This window comes from Bos indicus, chromosome 4 (assembly GCF_029378745.1).
Source record: "Bos indicus isolate NIAB-ARS_2022 breed Sahiwal x Tharparkar chromosome 4, NIAB-ARS_B.indTharparkar_mat_pri_1.0, whole genome shotgun sequence".
Classification (NCBI taxonomy): Eukaryota; Metazoa; Chordata; class Mammalia; order Artiodactyla; family Bovidae; genus Bos; species Bos indicus.
In genome coordinates, this window is record NC_091763.1 from 40,409,721 (window position 1) to 40,435,854 (window position 26,134).

General features: G+C 36.2%; 1 protein-coding gene across 1 annotated transcript in view; it reads left to right on the forward strand.

The window, feature by feature from the left end:
• The window catches only part of SEMA3C (semaphorin 3C), a 208,095-nt gene that overhangs the window by 143,876 nt on the left and 38,085 nt on the right, over nucleotides 1-26,134 (forward strand). The window contains exon 12 of the mRNA XM_019958597.2: nucleotides 11,617-11,839. Within this exon, the coding sequence (XP_019814156.1) occupies nucleotides 11,617-11,839 (223 nt within the window). The remainder of the gene's footprint in view (nucleotides 1-11,616; nucleotides 11,840-26,134) is intronic.

The following is a 26,134-nucleotide window of genomic DNA, read 5'->3' on the forward strand; positions in this document are numbered from 1 at the left end:
TGTCTCTGTAAAATGTTGTACATCACTCTCACTGAGAAGAGATGTTACACAATTGACCATCAAGAGGAATATAATTCTCTTATATTCTTGTATTTCATAAAATAAGTTTATATTTATAAAATGGGTTGGATACAAGTAAAGAATGATTTTATTTTAAAAAATCAAAGGAAAGTTATTAAAATAATATTTACTTGAACAAAATACTTTTCATTCTTATTTAAATATGAAATTCCCTTTGTTAGTATGCTTTCAGACATTTGTCACTTATAAGTTTTACTTACTACTGATTCACTTTATTTTTGTATTATTATTAGATTTTATTTGCAATATAATATTTATTTCTTTGTTTTCTAATCATGTTCAATTATACTGCTGTCAATTTTTTGACAAGAAAAATAATGTGCTAATAAGCCTTTAAAGAAGGCTTATTTGTTTATTATTTGTTTATTATTTGTTTATTCAAAATTAAAAGAGCTCAGGTTTGGTTCCCTGGCTAGGAAGCTCAAATGTGTATTACTAACTTCTAATTAACTTTGGAAAGACTCAAAATTGCTACTTATCCATGAAAGTACTTTGTTTTAAAAAGCTAGTTAACCATAACTGGCAAAAAAATCTTACCAAAGAATGTATAGTCTCCTTTTAAATGATCTCTCTTTGATGCTTATAGCTCAACAGAAGATGGAAGAAACATTTAACTATTTGGTATCACACAAGGAAAAGAAATCAAGAGCCATATCCATCTTAGGTATTAGAGTATATTAGATAAGAAACAGGTGGTTGGTGGTTTATAAACGTCTCTAAGTCATGTCCGACTCTTGCGACCCTATGGACTGTAGCCTGCCAGGCTCCTCTGTCCATGGGATTCTCCAGGCCAGAATACTAGAGTGGGTTGCCATTTCCTTCTCCAGGGGATCTTCCCAACCCAGGAATTGAACCCAGTCTCCTGCACTGCAGGCAGATTCTTTACCAACTGAGCGAATTATATAAAAGAAGGGGAAGCTGAATAACTTTCAAAATCCATCATGACTCAAGGCTCGCATTATTTCATTGACTGTAGTTCATGTATTTTTAAATTATTCACTGATAATGTGTCCAAAGATATGTCATATTTTTGAGAATGACTTGCTATTTGAATTGGATCAAGTCACTGTTTCATCTTAAGTCAGAAAATTCAGAGATGGCTGTGATTGGATTTGTTTTCATCAGTTATTCTATTGAACAAAATACATGTGGGATTAATACAGGAGCAATTGATTTGTAAACTGAATAAAATTCCATTTTCTCCCATAAATCCTTAAGATAAACACCTCAGATACACATAAAGGAGAGCCATGCCAAGTAAGTAATGGTTTGAGTCAGCTTGTACCTGACTGACAAGAAGAGATTGCATTCACCTCATCTCAGTCAAAGGGATCACAGTGGCAATTTGAAATCAGTCATGGATGGAGTCCTACATCATGAAAACTGATGATGTTACTAATTAGGATTTTTTTTTTCCCCTGAAGAAAACCACCCACCTTGGTCCCACAGTGCCTCATAAGACTCTTCACCCAATGGCAGCTCAAAAAGACTCTGAGAATGACAGTGAGGAAAACATTCATGTCAAACTTTTATTGTACATAAAACGTGAGAGAAGATAATTCCTTTTAGTAAAGCAAGTAAACCACTGCCAAATTAGAAAATTCTGCTAACAGTCCCACTTTGCATTATTTCTGAGCTCCTAAGCATAAGCATTTTTCCTTTTCCAAAGCAGTGTGAAATAAGCCAGGGCTTAGTGACACATCTGGAGCAGACTCCGTGAAAAAAGGGAGTGAGTTGTCAGTGCTTGAGACATATTTCTATAATGTGGTTGCTTACATCTGGTGTTGAGATCACAGAAGCTCCTTTAAAAAAAAAAATGTTGTCAGATGAGTGATCCTTAGAGAATAAAAAAGGCTGGGTGGAGGAATAACCTCTGGAACTCCTCCTGGAAAAGCATACCTTCCTGAAGATTCAGTCCCTCCACCCTTTACTGAGCAAAACACCATGAAGTCAGCTCTCTGACTCAGAGCAGTCTGCATATGTCTCTTTCCTAGGTTTTTAAGGTTTAATATCCATTCATGTAGCCAGAAGACTCACAGCCAAGTGACCCAAAACATTCCTTTTTCTCTAGGGTTAAGAATGTTGCCTCTGAAGTCCTCCCAGTGTAAGATCAACTACGATCTTCATACTTTAATTCCCTATGTAGTCCAGTTGTTGGGTCAACCTCATAACTGTATGACTGGATTCTTAAAGAAATGACACTAGCAGAAATCTGATACCCTCATTCTAATGTTCCCTGTAGGTGTTTCTTGTAAAGCAGGGTTGATAGCTGTGTTAGCAAACTGTCCCAACCAGTAAGCCCAAGTCAGTAGGAAGAAGCCTGCCAATTGTGTCATAATGTTTTTCCATAAGTAATACAAGTTTGTGGAAGAAACAGGACATCTTTGGTATGTTTCAAAGGGCAGCCAAAGACTGCAGATTCTCTCTGTGGCTGAGCTAACATATAACATTATTCTGATGCAGCGTGTATAAGCTTCTGTAGAAGACTGTGACTGTGTTTGCTTACCCTGTACTGTTAAAGCAGAACCTCATGAAAATGATCAGTTTTATCCATTCATCTGCTGATGGACGTCTAGGTTGCTTCCATGTCCTGGCTATTATAAACAGTGCTGCGATGAACATTGGGGTACACGTGTCTCTTCCCTTTCTGGTTTCCTCAGTGTGTATGCCCAGCAGTACAATTGCTGGATCATAAGGCAGTTCTATTTCCAGTTTTTTAAGGAATCTCCACACTGTTCTCCATAGTGGCTGTACTAGTTTGCATTCCCACCAACAGTGTAAGAGGGTTCCCTTTTCTCCACACCCTCTCCAGCATTTATTGCTTGTAGACTTTTGCATCGCAGCCATTCTGACTGGTGTGAAATGGTACCTCATAGTGGTTTTGATTTGCATTTCTCTGATAATGAGTGATATTGAGCATCTTTTCATGTGTTTGTTAGCCATCTGTATGTCTTCTTTGGAGAAATGTCTATTTAGTTCTTTGGCCCATTTTTTGATTGGGTCATTTATTTTTCTGGAGTTGAGCTGTAGGAGTTGCTTATGTATTTTTGAGATTAGTTGTTTGTCAGTTGCTTCATTTGCTATTATTTTCTCCCATTCTGAAGGCTGCCTTTTCACCTTGCTAATAGTTTCCTTTGTTGTGCAGAAGCTTTTAAGTTTAATTAGGTCCCATTTGTTTATTTTTGCTTTTATATCCAATATTCTTGGAGGTGGGTCATAGAGGATCCTGCTCTGATGTATGTCAGGGAGTGTTTTGCCTATGTTCTCCTCTAGGAGTTTTATAGTTTCTGGTCTTACATCTTTAATCCATTTTGAGTTTATTTTTGTGTATGGTGTTAGAAAGTGTTCTAGTTTCATTCTTTTACAAGTGGTTGACCAGTTTTCCCAGCACCACTTGTTAAAGAGATTGTCTTTAATCCATTGTATGTTCTGGCCTCCTTTGTCAAAGATAAGGTGTCCATATGTGCGTGGATTTATCTCTGGGCTTTCTATTTTGTTCCATTGATCTATATTTCTGTCTTTGTGCCAGTACCATACTGTCTTGATGACTGTGGCTTTGTAGTAGAGCCTGAAGTCAGGTAGGTTGATTCCTCCAGTTCCATTCTTCTTTCTCAACATAGCTTTGGCTATTCGAGGTTTTTTGTATTTCCATACAAATCGTGAAATTATTTGTTCTAGCTCTGTGAAGAATACCTTTGGTAGCTTGATAGGGATTGCATTGAATCTATAAATTGCTTTGGGTAGTATACTCATTTTCACTATATTGATTCTTCCAATCCATGAACATGGTATATTTCTCCATCTATTAGTGTCCTCTTTGATTTCTTTCACCAGTGTTTTATAGTTTTCTATATATAGGTCTTTAGTTTCTTTAGGTAGATATATTCCTAAATATTTTATTCTTTCCATTGCAATGGTGAATGGAATTGTTTCCTTAATTTCTCTTTCTGTTTTCTCATTATTAGTGTATAGGAATGCAAGGGATTTCTGTGTATTGATTTTGTATCCTGCAACTTTACTATAATCATTGATTAGTTCTAGTAATTTTCTGGTGGAGTCTTTAGGGTTTTCTATGTAGAGGATCATGTCATCTGCAAATAGTGAGAGTTTTACTTCTTCTTTTCCAATTTGGATTCCTTTTATTTCTTTTTCTGCTCTGATTGCTGTGGCCAGAACTTCCAAAACTATGTTGAATAGTAATGGTGAAAGTGGGCACCCTTGTCTTATTCCTGACTTTGGGGGAAATGCTTTCAATTTTTCACCATTGAGGATAATGTTTGCTGTGGGTTTGTCATATATAGCTTTTATTATGTTGAGGTATGTTCCTTCTATTCCTGCTTTCTGGAGAGTTTTTATCATAAATGGATGTTGAATTTTGTCAAAGGCTTTCTCTGCATCTATTGAGATAATCATATGGCTTTTATTTTTCAATTTGTTAATGTTGTATATTACATTGATTGATTTGTGGATATTGAAGAACGCTTGCATCCCTGGGATAAAGCCCACTTGGTCATGGTGTATGATCTTTTTAATGTGTTGTTGGATTCTGATTGCTAGAATTTTGTTAAGGATTTTTGCATCTATGTTCATCAGTGATATTGGCCTGTAGTTTTCTTTTTTTGTGAGATCTTTGTCAGGTTTTGGTATTAGGGTGATGGTGGCCTCATAGAATGAGTTTGGAAGTTTACCTTCCTCTGCAATTTTCTGGAAGAGTTTGAGTAGGATAGGTGTTAGCTCTTCTCTAAATTTTTGGTAGAATTCAGCTATACACAATGGAGTATTACTCAGCCATTAAAAAGAATACATTTGAATCAGTTCTAATGAGGTGGATGAAACTGGAGCCTATTATACAGAGTGAAGTAAGCCAGAAAGAAAAACACCAATACAGTATACTAACGCATATATATGGAATTTGGAAAGATGGTAACAATAACCCTGTGTACGAGACAGCAAAAGAGACACTGATGTATAGAACAGTCTTATGGACTCTGTGGGAGAGGGAGAGGGTGGGAAGATTTGGGAGAATGGCATTGAAACATGTATAATATCATGTATGAAACGAGTCGCCAGTCCACGTTTGATGCACGATACTGGATGCTTAGGGCTGGTGCACTGGGACGACCCAGAGGGAGGGTTTGGGGAGGGAGGAGGGAGGAGGGTTCAGGATGGGGAACACATGTATACCTGTGGCAGATTCATTTCAATATTTGGCAAAACTAATACAATATTGTAAAGTTTAAAAAAAAAAAAAAAAAGATCAGTTTTAACATCTGTTTATAAGCGGACCAGAACCATCTGCTTCATTCACTGTGCTTTGACTAGGTATACAACCTGGTGCAGCAAAAGAACACAGAAAATGTATGATCTACATAGTTAATAGAAGAAAAAGAGAAACTTTTTTGCTGATACTTTTGTCAATTGTGTGCATCTTCTGGTGGTTTTTACAGTAGAAGCATTTCAGTTCCTCATAGACATTTTAAAACATTGTTAGCATAGTTTACAATCAAATTCAACACATAAGGCATATAGACATGAAAAGTTAATTACATATTGTTTCACATAAGTATTCAAGGCATGTGAATAAAGCAGATGATAAATATTATTGAAATCTAGAGAAAAAAGAGATTGTCATGGGACAGTCTAGTTTGGAAAGGCATGTAAAAATATGTGAGATTGACCTGGCCCTGAAGGGTAGTTGATGTGGATAATTTGAGTAAGTAAGGAAGGATGTTTCAGGCAAAGGTTACTGTGTACATTACAAGGCAAAGATAGAAATTAATCAGTGAGTCCTAGAAGCTCTGCATGGGCTAGTAGGACTGGAACAAAGGGCTCTTTTAAGTCATGGAGGATAAATACCAGAAAAATGAGGGCCAGCTGGTGCATAAATTCAAGTCTTCAGCTATTTAATTCTTTGGACTTTAAGTAAAGGGCCCAGATTACCAAGGGTTTAAACATAAGATCAATTTCTTTCAGAACACAAGTTTCAAAGACTAATCTAGAAACTAGCCCAGATTCTAGAATATCATTTATTTATGTCCATTTATTTATCCATATGCCATATGTCCTTCAAGTGTTAGGTCAAGCTCCTTTTGAATGTGCTGGTTACTCCTTCTGTAATTCGTTTTACCCTTGTTTTCTGTTGCTTGTCTTTAGTGTCAACTCCTACTTCTTCCCTTCATTTTGTGATTCATGATTTAGGATTGCTCCAGGCATTATAGGTGCCAGAATATTCCAAACTATTTTTGAAATCTCTAAACCTCTTCACTAACTCTGGCAGCCTTAAGTTTCTCTAATAAATTTATTTTTAAAATATTGGTTCTTATTGATTGTGAGTCAAACTCTGTTTTTATTTTATATTTATCTTAAATTATATGTCACAATTGTTATGTTACTTTGAATATGTCCATCTTTCTTAGTAGAACACTTGTGTCTAGAAGACAGTGGTTGCTTCCTATCTTTAATTCCCCCGCTGAGCGCTTCAAAATGCATTTTGAATAAAAGCTATCCAAAAAATTAACATATGAATTGATATGTGAACACATTAATGCTGAAAACCAGTATAATAGAAATACCTGAGAATAGGAAGGAAATTAGAGATACTTCCTGATAAGATACATGGTATCCTCATTGTTCCTAGCATTTCACTTTAGCACTTTAGTAATCCAAACACTTAAAATGTCTTTACACAAAGAAAGGAATGCTTATCATCACTTAATAAACAGAAAGCTAAAACTAGAGGAAAACAAATACCTGAAGGAGAAGTTTAACCAAAATTACTTAATGACTATTTGTAGAGCAAAATTATCCTTCCTATGAATGAGACAGCCGCCCAGTTAATGGACAAAGGCTTCCACCAGGCTCCCCCGTCCCTGGGATTCTCCAGGCAAGAACACTGGAGTGGGTTGCCATTTCCTTCTCTATTACTTTATAGTAGCATGTGGGTATTAACATTTTCTTGAGGTTTCAATACACATGCTTTCATATATCACAAGGTGAGGGATATGTTAATTGCATCTTATTTATACTTGACAGTTTTATACTGAGCAAACTCACAAGTCCAGATAGTCTACAAAGGGTAATCAATTTCGTTCTTGTCACATAACTGTCATTCATTCTTTGTCTTATCTGCAAGATTTAGGCCATGAATCAATGGAAAAAATCAATTATTGACTAAAGGAATTCTTCTGTAATTTTGAAAATAAACTTTTACTAGGAGACATTGTTTCCAAGTAAAAAGTTTGTTTATTGTGAATATAACATAAAAGTCCCACATGGAGAACATTTGAATGAATATAAAATAATTGATTTCAGTTGATTTATTTGGGTTACCTATTTAATAACTGGCCTTCCTGGATGGTTCAGTGGTAAAGAATTTGTCTGACAATGCTGGAGACCCAGGATACCAAGATGCAGGTTCAATCCCTGGGTCGAGATGTTCCCCTCGAGGAGGAAATACCCACTCCAGTATTCTTGCCTGGAAAAATCCCATGGACAGAGGAACCTGGAGGGCTACAATCCATAGAGGTCACCAAGAGTCAGACACAACTGAGCAACTGAGCACACACAACATTTAGTAACTATAGTTGTGAGTAACTGAAACATAATTTTTAGCTTAATTTCAGTTACCATTAAGTAAAACCAGGAAACTAGACACGTGTAATTTAATAAAAGCTTATGAAAGTGATTGCTAGCTGGAGATTACAGAAATTGCCTAGTAATCTATGCTAATTTTGGATAATCCTTGAATTTATAAAAACAATACTTGCAAATATTTAAGGAGACAGCTCAGGAAACCATCCTTTAAGTGGTGCTTTTTGAAGGGCTGGAGCTATGTAAATTGCCCGTGCACTTGTACTTTCCATGTTTTCATTCAGTGAAAATTCATGATCCTCATGCATCTTCTGGTTGTTGTGTTTCCCTTTCTCCACTTTGTGTGACAAATGATAGTAGGAAATACCCGTAGCACTACGTTTTTCAGAAGTATGGAACACATTCATCAGTTTAGAATATACTCACATGGAATTGTTTGTCCTTGTTTGGTCTTTTATTGTAGTTAATTTATAAATATGCATATTTAAATATAATACTTTTACCTAAAAGACAAGCATATGAACCCTAGATGAAAGTCTCGTTAATGGGATAATGAATGAGAAGCTTAGTTTTATTACTTGTCTCATTATCTCTCTTTAGTGAAGTCATTTAATTGCTCTTTATGCCTTTCTACAAAAAGAGAACTATATTTACTGGTCCTATAAAATATTCTAGTAATGTTAACTGGTTAAAGCTAGTCTAAAAATTGCATTAGGGTGATACAATTCAAATGAGGGAGAGCACATTCAGTTTGTGGAGACTTAATTTGCAAATGTAGGACTGCCTGGGCAGTAATGGCCCAGAAGCACTGACATTGTAGGATAGCCATTGCATGAATTTGACCCAGAGGTTGCCATGTTTTGTTTGGTCCCTAAAGTTGTTTTTCTTTTTGCACTGGGCTAACATTAAAATTTTGGCAGCTGTTCAGTCACTCAGTCTTGTCCAACTCTTTGTGACCCCATGGATTGCAGGACGCCAGCCTTCCCTGTCCTTCACTATCTCCCGGAGTTTGCTCAAATTCATGTCCATTGAGTCAGCAATGCCATCCAACCATCTCGTCCTCTGTTGTCCCCTTCTCTTCTTGCCTTCTGTCTTTCCCAGCATCAGAGTCTTTTCCAGTGAGTTGGCTCTTCACATCAGATGGCCAGAGTTTTGGAGTTTCAGCATCCATCCTTCCAATGAAAATTCAGGATTGATTTCCTTTAGGATTGACTGGTTTGATCTCCTTTCAGTCCAAACGACTCTTAAGAATCTTCTCCAACACCACAGTTCAAAAGCATCAGTTCTTCAGTGCTCAGCCTTCTTTAGGGTCCAACACTCACATCCATTCATGACCACTGGAAAAACCATATCTTTGACTAGATGGGCCTTTGTTGGCGAAGTAATGTGTCTGCTTTTTAACATGCTGTCTATTTTGATCATAGCTTTTCTTCCAAGGAGCAAGCGTCTTTTAACTTTGTGGCTGCAGTCGTGGTCCACAGTGATCTTGGAGGCCAAGAAAATAAAATCTGTCACTATTTCCATTTTTTCCAGTTTTTTGAAAAGTTGGGTTTAAGCCAGCTTTTTCACTCTCCTCATTCACCTTCATCAAGAGGCTCTTTAGCTCCTCTTTGCATTCTGCCATTAGGGTGATGTTATCTGCATATCTGAGGTAATTGCTATTTCTCTTGGCAATCTTGATTCCAGCTTGTGCTGCATCCACTCCGGCATTTCACATGATGTACTCTGCATAGAAGTTACATAAGCAGGGTGACAGTATACAGCCTTGACATACTCCTTTCGAATATGGAACCAGTCTGTTGTTCCATATCTGATTCTAACTGTTGCTTCTTGACCTGCATACAGGTTTCTCAGGAGGCAGGTAAGGTAGTCTGGTATTCCCATTATATAAAATTCCACATTTCCGTTTTCTGTTGAAATTTGACCACACTGTTTATATTCCTGCATAGGAGCAGTCACCTAGAAATAAGTCTTCACTGCCACATTTGAATAAACTGTAGTTTTCATTTCTTACTGACTGTATCACATCTTGCTATTTACCACAGATGCTATACCCATTTCTGTTGATCAGGAAGCTTGATTTGTTGCTTTCCTTTCAATGTGTACCTCTCTAAAGAGGATAATTGAAAACTAGAGCAGTAGTGCTTTTGTTTAAAAAAATATATAACCAAGTATTTTTGTTTCTGAAAGTAGAGATATTGACAGTGTTTGATAGGGTTAGACAAATAATGTTTTATGTGTTAAAAGAGATTATACGTTGTTCATATAACTTGATACTCAGCTCCTATTAGTGCATGTGTTCAAGTTTCAAGCTTCAGCACCTCCCAGCCTGCCCTTGAGTTTGTCCTCAGGTGACTTGTAAATGGAATCCTCTTCTTGGAAATCCTTGTCATGCTAGAACTGCTGAAACTGTCCTGCAGTCATTTTTAGGTCTCATTATTGCTTTCTCTCTGCCTCTTTATACCTGATGCTCTGAATCTTTCCCCTCCTCACCAGAATTAATGCCCCTGTTCCATATAACCCCTACACCAAAATTGGATGACAGATATAATAAAGTATTTCACTCATCCAACTACTCTGTCAAATATCTAATATTTGTCAGCTTTATTATAGGTCTGAGGGTAAAGTAATGAACAAAACATACCCAGTTGAGAATAATTCACAGCTTACCTTCTAGAGGAAGAAACAGACAATAAAGATACAAACAACAAATATATTACACACAGGTATATAGAGCTGTAGTCCATGGGGTCGCTAAGAGTCAGACACGACTAGGCGACTTCACTTTCACTTTTCACTTTCATGCATTGGAGAAGGAAATGGCAACCCACTCCAGTGTTCTTGCCTGGAGAATCCCAGGGACGGGGGAGCCTGGTAGGCTACTGTCTATGGGGTCACACAGAGTCAGACACGACTGAAGTGACTTAGCATAGCATAGCATAGCATATAGAGCTGTGAAAAAAATAAAGCAAGCTAAGGAAATAAGAGGGTAGAATTGGTGATGGGGAGCTATTTTTATATATCATCACCTTAAAGGAAGTTACTTTTGAGCTGAGAACTGATTGAGGCAATGGAGAAAACCATGGAGTTGTCTGGAGAAGAGTAATCCAGATAGGGAACAGCAAGTGCTAAGATCCTGGATGGGGAGCTGACTTGAAGCTCAGGAAGAGCAAGAACCATGGCCGTGGTAGACTTGATGCAGCCCAAACATTTAGGAGCTTATAGTCATGCTTAGTTGTTGGGATTTTATTCTGAGAGTAGTGGAAGTTACTGGAGTTTTCCAGAGGGAAATTACCAGGTGTATTGACCATATCCAATCCAAGCTCCAACTTCAGAGAGTCCTCTTTGGTAGGGAGGGGATCAGATGGAATGAAATTCTTGCCTTAGAGTTCTGATTGAATTTGATAATGATAATCTAATTTATTCTAGCCAGTAGTAGCGTTCATTGGTGGAGAAGGAAATGTGACTTACTTCAGTATTCTTGCCTGGAGAATTCCATGGACAGAGGAGCCTGGTGGGCTACAGTCCATGGGGTGGCAAAGAGTCAGACACAACTCAGCAACTAACACATAGCAGCATTAGATTGTATCCGCAAGAGCCATTTTTTCCTAGCAACACTGAATCTGGCCCAGGATAAATATAAAAGTGATGGATGAGAAAGGTGATAAGTTTTATCATGAACCGAATGACATCAGCTTCACTCTGAAAACAAACAGGACAGGCTATGTGGATTTGGCCTATTTAAATGATCAAGTTACATATATTGTATGTTTATTTTCTACAGATCATGCTATGTATAATCATGCTGTTTTTTTCTCAATAGGTAGCAGATACACTTAAAACAACTTGAGCTTCTAAGTATTTTGAAAAATAGAGGTCTTTTGATTATTATTAACATAAAGTTACAATTGTATTAACTTAGTTCTTTTAAAAATATTTTTTTAGTGCCCAGGAGGAGCATTTACACCCAATATGCGAACCACGAAGGAGTTCCCAGATGACGTTGTCACTTTTATTCGGAACCACCCCCTCATGTACAATTCCATCTACCCAGTACATAGAAGGCCTTTGATTGTTCGTATAGGCACTGACTATAAGTACACAAAAATAGCTGTGGATCGAGTGAATGCTGCTGATGGTACATACAATGTCCTGTTCCTTGGAACAGGTAAGTATTTTAGCTAAAACTACTCTTAATATGTAGTAAAAGAACATGGTTGTTGAGGGCATGATATTGAAATCAGAAAAACTCCAGTGTTTGCTTCTGTCTGACTCTTAGGTGTTAAATGTCCCTGTGTTTCAGTTTCTGCATCTGCAAAACGGAGTTAAAATAAATTACTTTATGGGATTGTTGGGAGGATCCAATGGCTTAATATTACCATATGTAAAGCACCTTAAACAATTCCTGGCACCTAATACAGTGAAATAAGATAATGAAATAAATGAAGGGATGGGAATTTTTAAGCATGAGTATCCTCTCAGCTAAAACAAATTCTGTGACCTCTTCATAAACACATGAAGCTATCTATGCTTTCCTGCCATCTCTATGACTTTTATCAATTAAAATTTTTTGTTTTACTTTTTAAAATGTATTTATTTTTTAATTGAAGGATAATTGCTTTATGGAATTTTGTTGTTTTCTGTCAGACATCAACATGAATCAGCCATAGATATGCATTTGTAATATCAATATAATATCAATTACATTATTACAAACTTTATTCTTCCATTTCATCCTCCCCTGAAACCTTGGCTTAGCAAACTTATGCCAGCATATGAAATCAGGCCTGTACGTTCACCCACCTCTACTTCTGCTGTACTGCTGATTTTGCCAAGGTCTTCAGTTTTCTCGTGATAAGAAAGTCCAATATCCTTTAACCATTAAAATGCCTCCGTGCCCTTGTATCATTTGATATTGTAGAATCACTCTTTACTTGTTACTTCAGCCATAAGTCACATAATTTTCCTTTATCTTCAACAATTCCTTCTCAGTCCCTTCATTAGTCTGGCTTCCATCTCCCCATGAGTGTACGTGTTTACTGAGGTTCTGTCCATAGTCTTCTTTTTACGTATTCCTTGGCCATCTCATTCACTCATTTGGTTTTAATTAGTCTGTGCAAACAAATCCCAAATGTGTATCTCTAGTCGTTGCAATTTCATGAGTTCAGTGTTAGTATTTACAATTTATTATTAGGTAACAGAAGTTGTATGACCCATTAACATTTCAAACAGCATGCTTCAAACTCAGTTTATTCACTTATAAGACTGCTTAACCAATGCTTAATCTAGTTCCCCGTGTTTGCATTCATTGCTACACATTCCTCTCAAGGTTCTATTTCTCCTTGATATGTCATTCTTTCTAGATATATTACAGTTCTTGGTAAACTCAGTAAATATTTGTCAAGATGAATTGAAAATCATAACTATATCCATTGCTTCTCATACAATGAAATGAATTCATAACTGATTGCAGAAACTAATTTTTGTTTGCTTAAAAACTGTTTTCAAAAGATGTTGTCTTCATATAAATAACTACAATCTTTTAGCCTTGATTCAGATCATCTACTGTGGAGTTTGCATTTTTTTAAAAAAACTTTTTTTCCTGAATTGGTCGTTTAGAGTTACACCTGTCCTTAATGTCTCATAATACTTAGGAAAAAATTACTGTTTTCTTATTTTCCTTTTGAAGCCAGTCTTAAAGGTGGACCCTTTTCCCAGTTTTATTGAGATATAATTGACATACATCACTGTATAAATTTAAGGTGCACAACATAATGGCTTGACTTATATATATATATTGTGAAATGATAATTGCAGTAATTTTAAGTATCCGTCATATCATATAGATACAGTAAAAAGAAAGAAAAAATACATTTTTCCTTCTGATAAGAACTCTTAGGATTTACTCTCTTAACAACTTTCATATGTATCATACAGCAGTATAACTATAGTGCATCCCCTAACTGCTCACGTGTACCTTATATCCCAAGTACTTACGTATCTTATAACTGGAAGTTTGTACCTTTTGATTGCCTTCATTTAATTCTTCCTCTCCCCACCTCTGGTAATGAATGTGGTTTTTCATTTTGTTTTTGCTTTTTTGTTCCATATATAAGTGAGAGCTTAGCATAATGCCCTCAACTTCCATCCATGTTGTCACAAACAGCAAGATTTAATTCTTTTTATGGCAGAATAATATTCTGTTGTGTTTTAAACCACACTTATTTTTCCTTTTTTAAAAATGAATTTTGAATGAAGTTAAGTTGCTTTACTTCATAGTGTTGTTAATTTCTACTCTATAGCAAAATAACTCAGCCATACATACACATGTATCTCCTCGCTTTTGGATTTCTTTCCCATTCAGGTCACCACAGTTAGTACGTTAAGTAGAGTTCCCCAAGAAGAATGGGAAATTGAGATTACGGCGTATACCCTATTGATACTATTCTGTAGAAACCATGTAGCTGTAGACGGACACTTAGGCTGTTTCCATGTCTTGTCTCTTGTGGATACTGCTGCAGGGAACATGCGGGTGCAGACATATTCTACTGTTAGTGTTTTTGTTTCTTAAAGTTGGACTCTGATGCCACATTCAGGTTGTTTTTTCATGAAAGTCTACATAAGATATACAGGTTTCATGGGTGGAATTTTCTAGTCTTTAAAAATTGTCCAACAATGTTCATTTAGATAGAAAGCAGTAAGAAACATGCCTTTGCACAAGTTCTTTGACTTTTTTTACTACATAAAAAGTGTCTGGCATCTTTACTCGGACATTTTTATATTGGTATTTAAACACTTGTGTCATTTTCAAAAGCAGTATTTAGGCATATGTTTTTAATTGTAGTGGGAAGCTCCACTAATCACTGCTTACAAAGCCACATAAGTCTCTTGAAGATTGTATTCTAATAGGAAAATTCATGCTGTGAAATGCCTCTGCCAAGAGCGTCTTTCTGGATAGATGGTAACTCACTTAACCATTGAACCTAATCCTCATGGTTATATCAGATCACATTGTAATTGATTTCAACTTACTTGAAACTCTAACAAACAGTATATTGTTATGAAATATATTTTCTACCTGAGTAGATCTTGAATTTCTGGTGAAATTTCTTCAAAAGAAAGTTCTCTATGTTTGTTTGCTACTGAAAGTGAATAAAATAGCCTTTTCTGAAATAGAAGTTGGGAGAATCATGGTTCACTATTCCCAGAATTTCTTAACTTTCTGTATCTAAATGTCTTAGGAAGGATTATAGTATGTCTTTTGTGTTGTCAAATCCCCAGGTACCAAATAGCCCTTTAGTTGTTATTAATAAGTAATGATGCTTCAATTATTGCCACAATTAAGCAAGCTTCTCTCATGGCTTCCCTTTTCTCTGGATCTTCATGAAGAATTAAAGGGAATTTGATGAAGATATTGGTTGTCAAAAAAGTTGCCATAGGAAAAACTTATGGGACAGGTCATTGGAATGCAAACAGGATATCTTATAACTGTATCCACTTTGAATAATAGGAATGATTTGTAGTTCACAGAACTTTTATGGTAGTTGTGCAGGCTGAATGCTCGGTAACTTGCTGCTGCAGCTGCTGCTGCTAAGTTGCTTCAGTCATGCCCGACTCTGTGTGACCCCATAGACGGCAGCCCACCAGGCTCCCCCCTCCCTGGGATTCTCCAGGCAAGAACACTACTGGAGTGGATTGCCATTTCCTTCTCCAATGCATGAAAGTGAAAAGTGAAAGTGAAGTCGCTCAGTCGTGTCCAACTCCTAGCGACCCCATGGGCTGCAGCCTACCAGGCCCCTCCGTCCATGGGATTTTCCAGGCAAGAGTACTGGAGTGGGGCGCCATTGCCTTCTCCGTCGATAACTGTTACACTTAGTCTACTATAGTTTACTATTCTGGCTGAGGTTGAGAGGCTGGTATTCTGGCCTTCTACTTTTCTGGGACTGCCTGATTATTTTTTGTGTACTGTGAGCTGCCACAATAAACAAACACATACATACATAGGTACATGTACAAGTCAATAAATGCAATGAAGGGAAGAGGAAGGGAGGGAGAAATAAAAGTAAATTTTGTCCTGTCGTCTTTTATTTCTTAGTTTGCATTGTCAACATCTAGTCTGTGGGTGAGATAGCCCACAGCCTGCTACAAATATGGTCTATAAGCTAAGAATGATTTGCATTTTTTAATGACTGAAAGAAAAATGGCAAGAAGAATATTACATTAGCAGTGAAAATTGTAAGATTTTTAGATTTCAGCGCCCACAAATAAAGTTTTATTAGAACACAGCCACATTCATTCATTTACATTTATCTGTGGCTAAGTTTGTGCCACAAAAGAGTTAAATACTTGCCAAAGAGACCACTCAGCCCATAGAGCCTAAATTTATTGTTATTTGACCTTTAACAGACAAGATTTGATGACTTTTGTTTAATAACTGTATAATTGTAGAAAAATTAAGACTTCTGAAAGAAGCTATTGTCTAGGATGTAGCTATAATACAATAATTTATAATGATGCTTCGTATAAAAACATCTTCTTTAATCTCGAGTAAAAAATGTCTTGTTATATCTATTAAAATTTAAACTAGAAACCATGTTACTTGATTATTTTGCAATTCATTACTGCTACTGTGCTCCTAACAAGGAACACAGGTTGAAATAATGTATTTTAAAATCAGTGCTTTTTAAAATCTGGTAGTATTATTTGATATTTTGTAGAATTTGGGGTTTGGGATTTGTTTTGTTCATTTTTGAGATTAATTTTTACTGTTAAGATGATGGGTATTTTTATGCTCCTTAGTCTCTTTTTTCAGTCTTTAGGAAAGACTATAAAATAGCAGGCAAGTATTCTCATAGGATTAACATTTCTGTTTTAATTTTGCCACCTACTGCTTATATCCAGGCTATTTGTTCAAAGTTGATGATAAAGTACAGTGAAGAGATTTGCCTGTTTTCTTTTTGCCTCTGGAGTTATGAAAATAGTTAAGTGTCTGGGCCAAGTTTAGACACATTTTGTCAAATTTACATTTTGAGCACTAAATGTGAATCAGAATGACATGTGGTTTCTGATGAAAGAGAGAGTATTCTTGTGAATGGATGTTAGAGGTTTAGGATGATTTAATGCCATTATGATTTTTTAATGTATGGTCGATACATGTAGTGCTTTGCCAAAATTCTTGTATAGTATGTACTGTTTCATGCTTCGTACTAGCTTCCGTTTAACTGGATGATTACTAAGTTTGACTGTTGGCTCCAGTAGGTCCTTTGAAAATGTGGAGATTTGAAGTGTGTGCCACATGTGTGACTAAAGCCTTAATATGTTTGCCTTGCAGCATTACAGGATCACTGCCTTTATGGTAACTAATCTGTTCTGACAGTCACATCTTTTGAAATGTATACCTAATGAACTGCAGAACTAGGCATTTTGATTTTTACAGAACTACCTAAACTAAAAACACCCAAGATGTAAAATGTGATAGCTGGAGCCATGCATTTGACTTCAGAAAAGACGACTATCAGTTGTAAACTGTGCGTGTCAGTCACTCTGAGGATAATGTCTAGACTTCCCCTTTGCTTAGAAGTAAGGAACAAATCCCTTTGTAAGTCACTGGTTTTTAATAACATTGTGGTTCACTGCTTTCCAAATCAGAATCTAGAAACATCTGAGAGTTTACCAAGGATTCTACAGGGATTGTCACAGCAGGAAATACTAATAGAACAGAGTGGAATGATGACTGAATTGAAAGGGGAAAGATGATAAATTATGGTGTGATGATTGCTTGATCATGTAGAAGAGTAGCAAAGGCAATATGTGAAGAGAAAAATATGCAAGAGAGCCCAGATAGTGGTTGTTAATCTAGAGACAGATGTTCTTATTTAAAGTTTATTTTAAAAAGACAGTTTACTAAGAATAAATATATGATAATTGCTGAAAATATTTTTCAAAAAGCATAAGTCTTTTCCTTTAAGCTACTCTTCAGAGATACATTTTATTAAAGATCGTGTGAAATCTCACATAATCATTATATAAATTTTGGTGTTGCTAGTTTGCCCAAATTACTCATTTATCTCTTTAATATGCTACTTCTTATGCAAATAAGTACACTTTTTCAAGTTTTTGAACTATTTTATTACTAGTTTAGTGATGCTAATTAAGGTTATTTACAATGCTTATCTTTTGCCAGGTATGTTATTGAATCTCATCCAAAACTTGTAGTCACCCTGTGAGGAACTGTGAGAATGTAGACCCCATTGAGAGCAAGGATATTTGTCTGATTTATTCATTGGTACATCCTCAGAATAGCACATCACTCAAAGTTGTCGTGTTCTTGCCTAAAGAATCCCAGGGACGGGGTTGCCTGATGGGTTGCCGTCTATGGGGTCGCACAGAGTCGGACGCGACTGACGCAACTTAGCAGCAGCAGCAGCAGCAAAGTTGTCACTCAGTAGATATTCTTTGAATGAATGAGTGGATGAGTTGCACTTATCCTCCACCATGTTTAAACTGAAGCTCAGATAACTGAAGATCACATTGATATTGAGTGTATGATACAACCAGAATATAACCTTTTGGTATCTGATTTCACATCAAGAGCATTTATCCTCTTCAAGTCAATTACCTCATCTACCATCACCACTTTATTTACCTTTTATGAAGTTAAGGTAATTTCATTTTGTTGTTGTTTGGTCACTAGGTCGTGTCCAACTCTTTTGCAACACCAGTGGACGATAGCCCGCCAGGCGCCTCTGTCCATGGGATTTCCCAGGCAAGAATACTGGAGTGGGTAGCCATTCCCTTCTCCAGGGATCTTCCCAAACCAGGGATCAAACTCGCATCTCCTGCATTTCAGGCAGATTCTCTTACTGCTGAGCCACCAGGGAAGCCCCCATTGTCTCACTTTACTGTGAATTAAATGTTTCCTTCACATATGTCAGGAGATATGGCTGATGTGTTGACATTCAACATTAGCTCAGCACTGCTTTGTTAGAATAACATCACTCACTTTTGCCCATCCACACATTGTCACCAAGTCGTACGTGTGAAAGAGATACATCTTACAATGTGACAGAGAAAACCTGGAACAGACTGGATTTGTATGTGAATTAACCAGTTAACCTGTGAATCTCGTATCTTTTTATGTCAGCCGCCATGTATTTAGGGTTGAAGGAGGTAATATTTTGTGGGGAGAGGTGAGTACTAAAATGGAAGAGTAATTCATCTCACTTTTTGATGTATTACTAAATCTTTGTGCATTTTAAAACTTGTGCCTTTCAGCAGGTGCAATGGCCATGATATGCTCTTTATTACTGGTGCTTTTACTATGTATTCACTGATATAAAACATGTGCTGCTGCTGCTAAGTTGCTTCAGTCGTGCCCGACTCTGTGCGACCCCATAGACAGCAGCCCACCAGGCTTCCCTGTCCCTGGGATTCTCCAGGCAAGAACACTGGAGTGGGTTGCCATTTCCTTCTCCATGTGCAAGCAAACCTAAATCCTGTATGTTGCCTTCATTTTAACCCTCACTTTTTCATGAATGTAAGAAAAATTTCTAACCCAAAGACATTAACTTATAAAGTCTTTTGTTTGTGTTTTAATAAGAAATAATCACACTATGTTCTTGTTCTTGATGCACTGCTGAGTTTCCCTGAAGCAGACTTAGCAGCCTTTGTCCCTTGGAGAAACTCTCATAGCCCATTACTCAGCCTGGCCAGCCCTCTCTATGTGACTACCTGAGGAGGTACATATCCAGGTGTCAGTTGTGGGGGTGGTCTTTGTTGAAAGTCAGTTTTGTTTTATCTTGTTTTTAAGTTTTATGGAACTGAGAAAAGTTTTTAAATTGTTGAAAATGAAAAGAGAGATTTAATTTAGAATATGAAGTGTAGTGTGAATTGAACAAAAAAGGCTTGAAAGTGGATTTTCTGAGGTGAGTCTGTTATTAGAGTCATAAATGTTTTCCTTAGTTGTATGCGTATTTTCTCTTTCACTAATGTAGTGAGCACAATAATAGGCCCCCAAAGGTCATTTCCTAATCCGTGGGAACTGCTCTGTCTGCTCAGGGTCCCACAAAGCCACAAAGTGTAAACCAGACTGCATTCCTTTCTGGAGTTCAAAATCTTTTCCAAACTCACACAGTATTTGGAAAAATTAAGTTCCTTCCTGATGCAGGGATGAGGTACTGCCTTTCCCTGCCATTGTCCATTCAAAAAACACCTGTTTGCTCCTTCTGTCTACTAAAACAGAGTCTCATACAATGTAGCATAATTGTGGGATTGACATACTACCGATTTAGCATTATTTTGTGGTTTTAGAAGCAAGTCACACATCTACTCTTATTCAAGAGGAGAAGTTATACAAAGGGGTGACTTAGTAAGGCTCTTCTTGGAGTAGGTCAGTCAATTCCCAGATACATTTATGTAGCTAGCTCCCTTTGGCATTGATAGGGAGGATACATTACAGACAGAGAAAAAAGGCCGGTTAGGAGACTTGGTTTTTTTATAGGCAAGAAATGATGAGAGCCTAAATTAAAACAGGTGCTAGAAGTCAGAGATTGAGAGGGATTATCAAGAGATATTTATGAATAGGAAAGGACCTGATAATAACTAACTTGATTTGGGAAGAGTAGGCAGATGAAAAAAAAAGTGCCTAGGGTGTTTTGTAAATATATGGTCTGTCACAAGGATGAAAAGAAGTACCGTTCATTGAACAAGGGAACATAGAATCAGCAATCAGATTTGGAAAGTAGTGGATTCCTTTTGAAGGGCACACCTGTCCTTTCCTATGACCTGTTATGATTAGAAGCTGAATTTACCACCTAAAATACATTATCTCATCAAAATCTCATAGCAACCGAATGAGAGAGAATCATTATCCCCATTTTAGAACTGTGTAAACTGAGGCTTTGGTAATTAAATGGCTAGCTTATGGTTGTGAAGCTATTAGAAACAGTAACTAAATTCCAACCCAGGTCTGTCTCCCACTGAGTTAGAGATTCTGTGGACCGCTCAGATGGATAAGTCAAAGAGGGTGTTGTTGTGGATACACTTCAGCAGAGAGGGCTGTGCTAGAGATGCAGATACAGAAGTCATTAGCAATATAGGTGTCAGCGGAATCCTTGACAGTTCTTGAGGTCACTCTAGGAACTATGCAGATAAGGATTTAACTCTGGGGAGCTCATTTAAAAGGTAGGAAAAGTAAAGATTATCTACTAAGAAAATAGAGAAAAAGTGATCATAAAGTAACAGGAAAATAAGAATTAGTATCATGGTGACCTCGAGAAAAGAGAATAGCAGGCAGGAAAAAAAGCCGTGGCCAGGATCATCAGATGTGACAGTTCTGTCCGAGGGCCCTTGTAAGATGTTCCTTTCCTCGTTAGCCTGTCTTCTTGAGGACCAGTGAAGCTTGAGAGGAGAATAACCATTTCAGTGGAAAGAATGGGTTGTGAACAGGAGGAAGTAAGAATGGGTTAGCATGAGCAAGTGTATTGAGAGATGACTAAATGAAGAGGGAAACCTCCTCTTTTTACACGAGCACCCAAAAACATAGGCAAATGTTCCAGGCCACCTTCTCTATGTGCTTTAGTCTTTGCAAACTATTGTAGAAACACCCATCTTATGGTAAAACTGGTGCAGAAAATAAACTAATTAATAGTGACCATAAAATCCATTAATCTCAGATGAGTAATTCTTTCCGCAAATTTTAAGGGATTAAATAGAAAGAGTTAGCTCCTTGCATTATTGGAAATTTAGTTGTTTCATCCTGTGTCGGTTCTATAAAACCTGGCATATGACATACACTTCTCCATTGTCAGAGAAGGCAATGGCACCCGACTCCAGTACTCTTGCCTGGAAAATCCCATGGATGGAGGTGCCTGGTGGGCTGCAGTCCATGGGGTCGCTAAGAGTCACACACGACTGAGCGACTTCACTTTCACCTTTCACTTTCATGCATTGGAGAAGGAAATGGCACCCCACTCCAGTGTTCTTGCCTGGAGAATCCCAGGGACGGGGGAGCCTGGTGGGCTGCCATCTATGGGGTCACACAGAGTCGGACACGACTGAAATGACTTAGCAGCAGCAGCAGCAGCATGACATACACCTGCATGGAAGTCCATTTATTTTAAATTGATATTGTAAATAAAACATCCATAATACAATACAACAAAGGACACTGAAATGTAATTTGTACATTTTGGTAATTTACACAATCCTAAAACATTAATGTTAGTGATTCCTGAGACTCTATTTGAGTATTCTTTTTAGCTGTGTCTCCAGGAAATAATTATAATAAGCCATATTTTAATGGAATATCACTTGGTCTAATATTAGATTTTTTTTCTAAATCATTATAGGGAAAATTAGCTTCTAGAACCAGAACATATTATACTGTAACTTATTAAACACATTTTGTTACATCAGATATATCATTAACAGATATTTTGCATGAGGACAGAAACTTTAGTTGAAAAAATAATCAAATCAAAAATTTTGAACACGTGTACACCTGTGGTAGATGCATGTTGATATATTGCAAAACCAATACAATATTGTAAAGTAAAAAAATAATAATAAAATTAATAAAAAACTAAAAAAAATTAAATGGCACATTTTCCTGTATTCTATTTCTTGGTAAGTCCCAACTAAATCAAAGCTTATAATTTAGTCACTCCTTATAAAATTGTCAGTTCAGTAAAATAATTGGTCTTAAAAGTTTGCCCTAGAAATCTACTTCTCTATTAACTTATCTAAATATGTACCTCCCAAAGCTTTCCACAGCAGTAATGGATGCAAAGCATGTGTAAAATCCTAGCTCCTACACATCCTAGCTCCTACACATGGTCGTGTGAAATGGGAAATTTAAATTCCCAAAGATATTCCTACAATAACCAATTCCAATTATGTTTGGGATTTCTCCTAAACTTTGTTGAAAACAGAATAACTTTTTAGACTAGGCTAAGGATTAGGCAACATTCTTTAACTTCAAAAGACCTATGTTTCAATCCTGCTATGTACCATCTGCCAGTTTTATGCCTGGGAGCAAATTATATAACATCTCTAAGCCTGCTTTTCTTAATTGCACTACTTTATGGATGTATTTTAAAGATTAAATGATGATGTGTACAAAACTTGGAGTGTACTGCCTAACAATTGGTAAGCATTTGACAGGTACATATATATATGTATCTATACAGTATATATATATAAATTGACATCAATCATACTATCTATGAATATAAATATACATATATATATATTTGTGAATACACAAGTATTTTTTAATTCTGTTGCAAATTCTGATGCCATTAACTAAAATAAGCAGTGAACAAAATACACAAATGTCTCTTTAAAGTTTGTATTCTTGTGGAAGGAAACAGGCTATGAATAATATGTGCATAATTATTTTACAGCATTACTTAAATTTGAGTACACTGTATTAGGAAAAGTAGAAAGGAAGCAAAACCTTTAATGACAGATCATAGATGAATCTGCCTGGTATAAAAGAACAGTAGGTAATTTATGTAACAGAAAAAGACTCACAATAAGGAAGGACAATTTCAGAACACTAAGAATAAAAGTGTACTCTTTGTAAAGTTCATAAGGAAGGTTTGTATAGGATTTTGCCTTTGATCTTGAACAGCCTTGTCAGATTTGTAAAGCAAATACTGTATCCACATTTTATAGAAAAACACAAAGGATTACTGGAGGCGGGTTTGTTCAAGTTTACACCATTTTCAAGTTTAAGACCAGAATAAGAATAGTGGACACTATTGCAGGTTTGGGGAAACAGGTATATGTTCTTTTCAGTAGTAGTGTGGAGATTGCCATTAACTGGGCTGTTAATGAGCGATGTTTATCTACTCCTGAAAGCTAACTGCAAAAAGAGAACCATCATAGAGCACAGTTACACTTATACTAAGCATTCAGCATATGGTAAAACGGTACTAATTTATTGTATTCCTTCTAATGTAAATGGCGTTAGGCAGACTCAACAGGAGTGTCTTGAATTATATAGTAGCTTTAGTAGGTCTAATTTTAAATACTTACATTCTACTTTATCTTTTTTAGTAATAACCAGAACATGATTTCAATCTATAGCTTGACTTAATTACATCTCAAATTATTTTTTTATTGCTTGAGCTAAATGTTAATTTTTTAATCAAGAAAATAATAGGTGAAGAAAAAGAAAAAGGAAGAAAAAGCAAGCCTAGTTTATATTCCCTAATATGAAACTAAATGTATTTCAGTGTTCAGAAGTATGTGAATAGGAAAAGGTAATATACATATATATTAATATATTAGGTAAAATGGCTTGCACAACCTTGGATCACAGTGAAGTCCGTAGTACTGTTGCCATAGTGAAACATAGAAATCCTCAAACCAAGTATAACAAATACAGGTTATAAGTAGCCTTAGGTAAGTGCAGGTCAGATTTTGTGACTAAAGTAGTTCAAGTTAGGACAGATTTTACCATCAAAGCAATTAAAAAAAAAAAAAACTTGAAATTTAGAGCTGCAGAAAAAAGATTATAAGCCCACATTAAAAATACAGTGTAACCCCCTACTTATATAGAGGGATTATAATATAAATATTTTATTTTTTTTACTCTGTAAGATATCACAAATATCTTTGCTTGACATATTTTGGGGAGAAGGGAGGAGTATTTTATTTTAGTATCACGATTCTCAGAAATATTGTTATTTACATTTTCTTACAGATTTATTGGATCACAAAATTGGAAAACACAATTGTAGACTGATTTTACATGTGGTTTGACCAGGGCCCCAGCTTCTTTTTTTTGGAGTTTTTGGCTCTGTCCTCCTTAGCTGGGGGCAGAGTTAAGCTTTGTTCTTAGGTCAACTTTCTCATTTTTTCAAATGGCTGCAGAAATTCCAAAACATATCTACAGACCAATCAACCCTGATGGATAGAGGTCATATTGGATTTTCTTTAATCTTCCTATGAACCTGTGTTTCTATTTTTTATTATTTCCATTCAGACTAAAAGACATCCTTTAGCGTTTCTTCAAATGTAGGGAGTCTGCAGGCAAAAAAACTTCCAAGCTTTCATTTATCTAAAAATGATTGATTTAATCTTATATTTTTAAAGAATATTTTCACTGGATATAAAATTATGGGTTAACTTTTTTTCTTTCAGAAATTAAAAAATGATTATTTCTTTATCTTCTGGTTCCATTGTTTGTGATAAAAACACAATGCCTTTTTTCTCTGGCTGCATTCAGAGATTTATTTCTGTAAATTTTATTTTCAGCAATTTAAATATGATGTGACTTTTATATCTGTTGAGCTAAGATCTCATGGAATTCCTAATCTACAACATATTATTCTTCATTAAATTTGGGAAATTTTCAGCCATTCTTTTTTCATATAGTTTTTTCTTCCCCAGTCTTCCCTTATTCTCCTGTCAGAACTCTAATTACATGTACATAAGACCATTTGATGATGTCAGCCATGCCCAAAAGACTGTTTTAATTTTTTTCTCTATGTTCTTGCAACTGGACAATTTATATTGATCTGGCTTCAAGTTCACTGACTTTCTACCCCAAACTGCTATTGAGTCTATAAAACTGATATTTTATTTTAGCTATCATAATTAAGTTCTAAAATATCCATTTGACTTTTTATAGTTTTTATTTCATTGCTGAGTTTTTCATATCTTTTCATTTATTAAGACCATGTCTTCTTTTCATTATTGTTTTGCTTTTAATTTTTTAAACATAGTTATGATAATCTATAATAGCTGCTTTCAAGTTGTTGCTTACTAAGTTCAGCATCTTGGATAATTTTACTTCTTTTTCTTCCTGAAGACCATCCCCTGTTTCATCCATTTTTTTCTCTTCCTCTCTCTCTCTCTCTCTCTCTCTCTCTTCATGTACAATACTTTTTGTTGTTCTTGATTCTGGACACTGTAGACAATACCTTGGCTTTAGGTGCAAGCATTCAGTTATCAGCTGATCACCTTGAATTTGTTAAGACTTGATTTACTCTGTTAAAATTCTAGTGCTCAAGTAAGTCACTCTAATTTAGCAGGACACAAATTCCAAATTCTCTCCCTTGTATGTGTTTTCAGATCTTGGTTACAAGTAGCGTCAGGACAGACTTAAAGTACGTCTTAACTCTAGAACGTGGCACTTATTCTTATAGCATCATCTTTTTTGTGTATCAGCTGGATACCAGAAGTTCTAACAAGGTGTCAGTGTGATCTGTATACTCTGATAGAGCCAGAACTACAGTTTAATGCAGCATTGCCTTTCTCCAGAGCTGCTGCACCCATAATTTGTCTGTTCCATACTCCTAATAGAAGCTGCAATCCATTAAGCCTTGGGAGTGTCATCCTGCAAATATATAGCCCAGGAATCAACTATAGACCCAAAGGAGATTTCCACGTGGCCTTCTAGAAGCGCTTTTCTGGACAGCTTCCTCTCTTGATACTGTGTGCCCTAAATTCT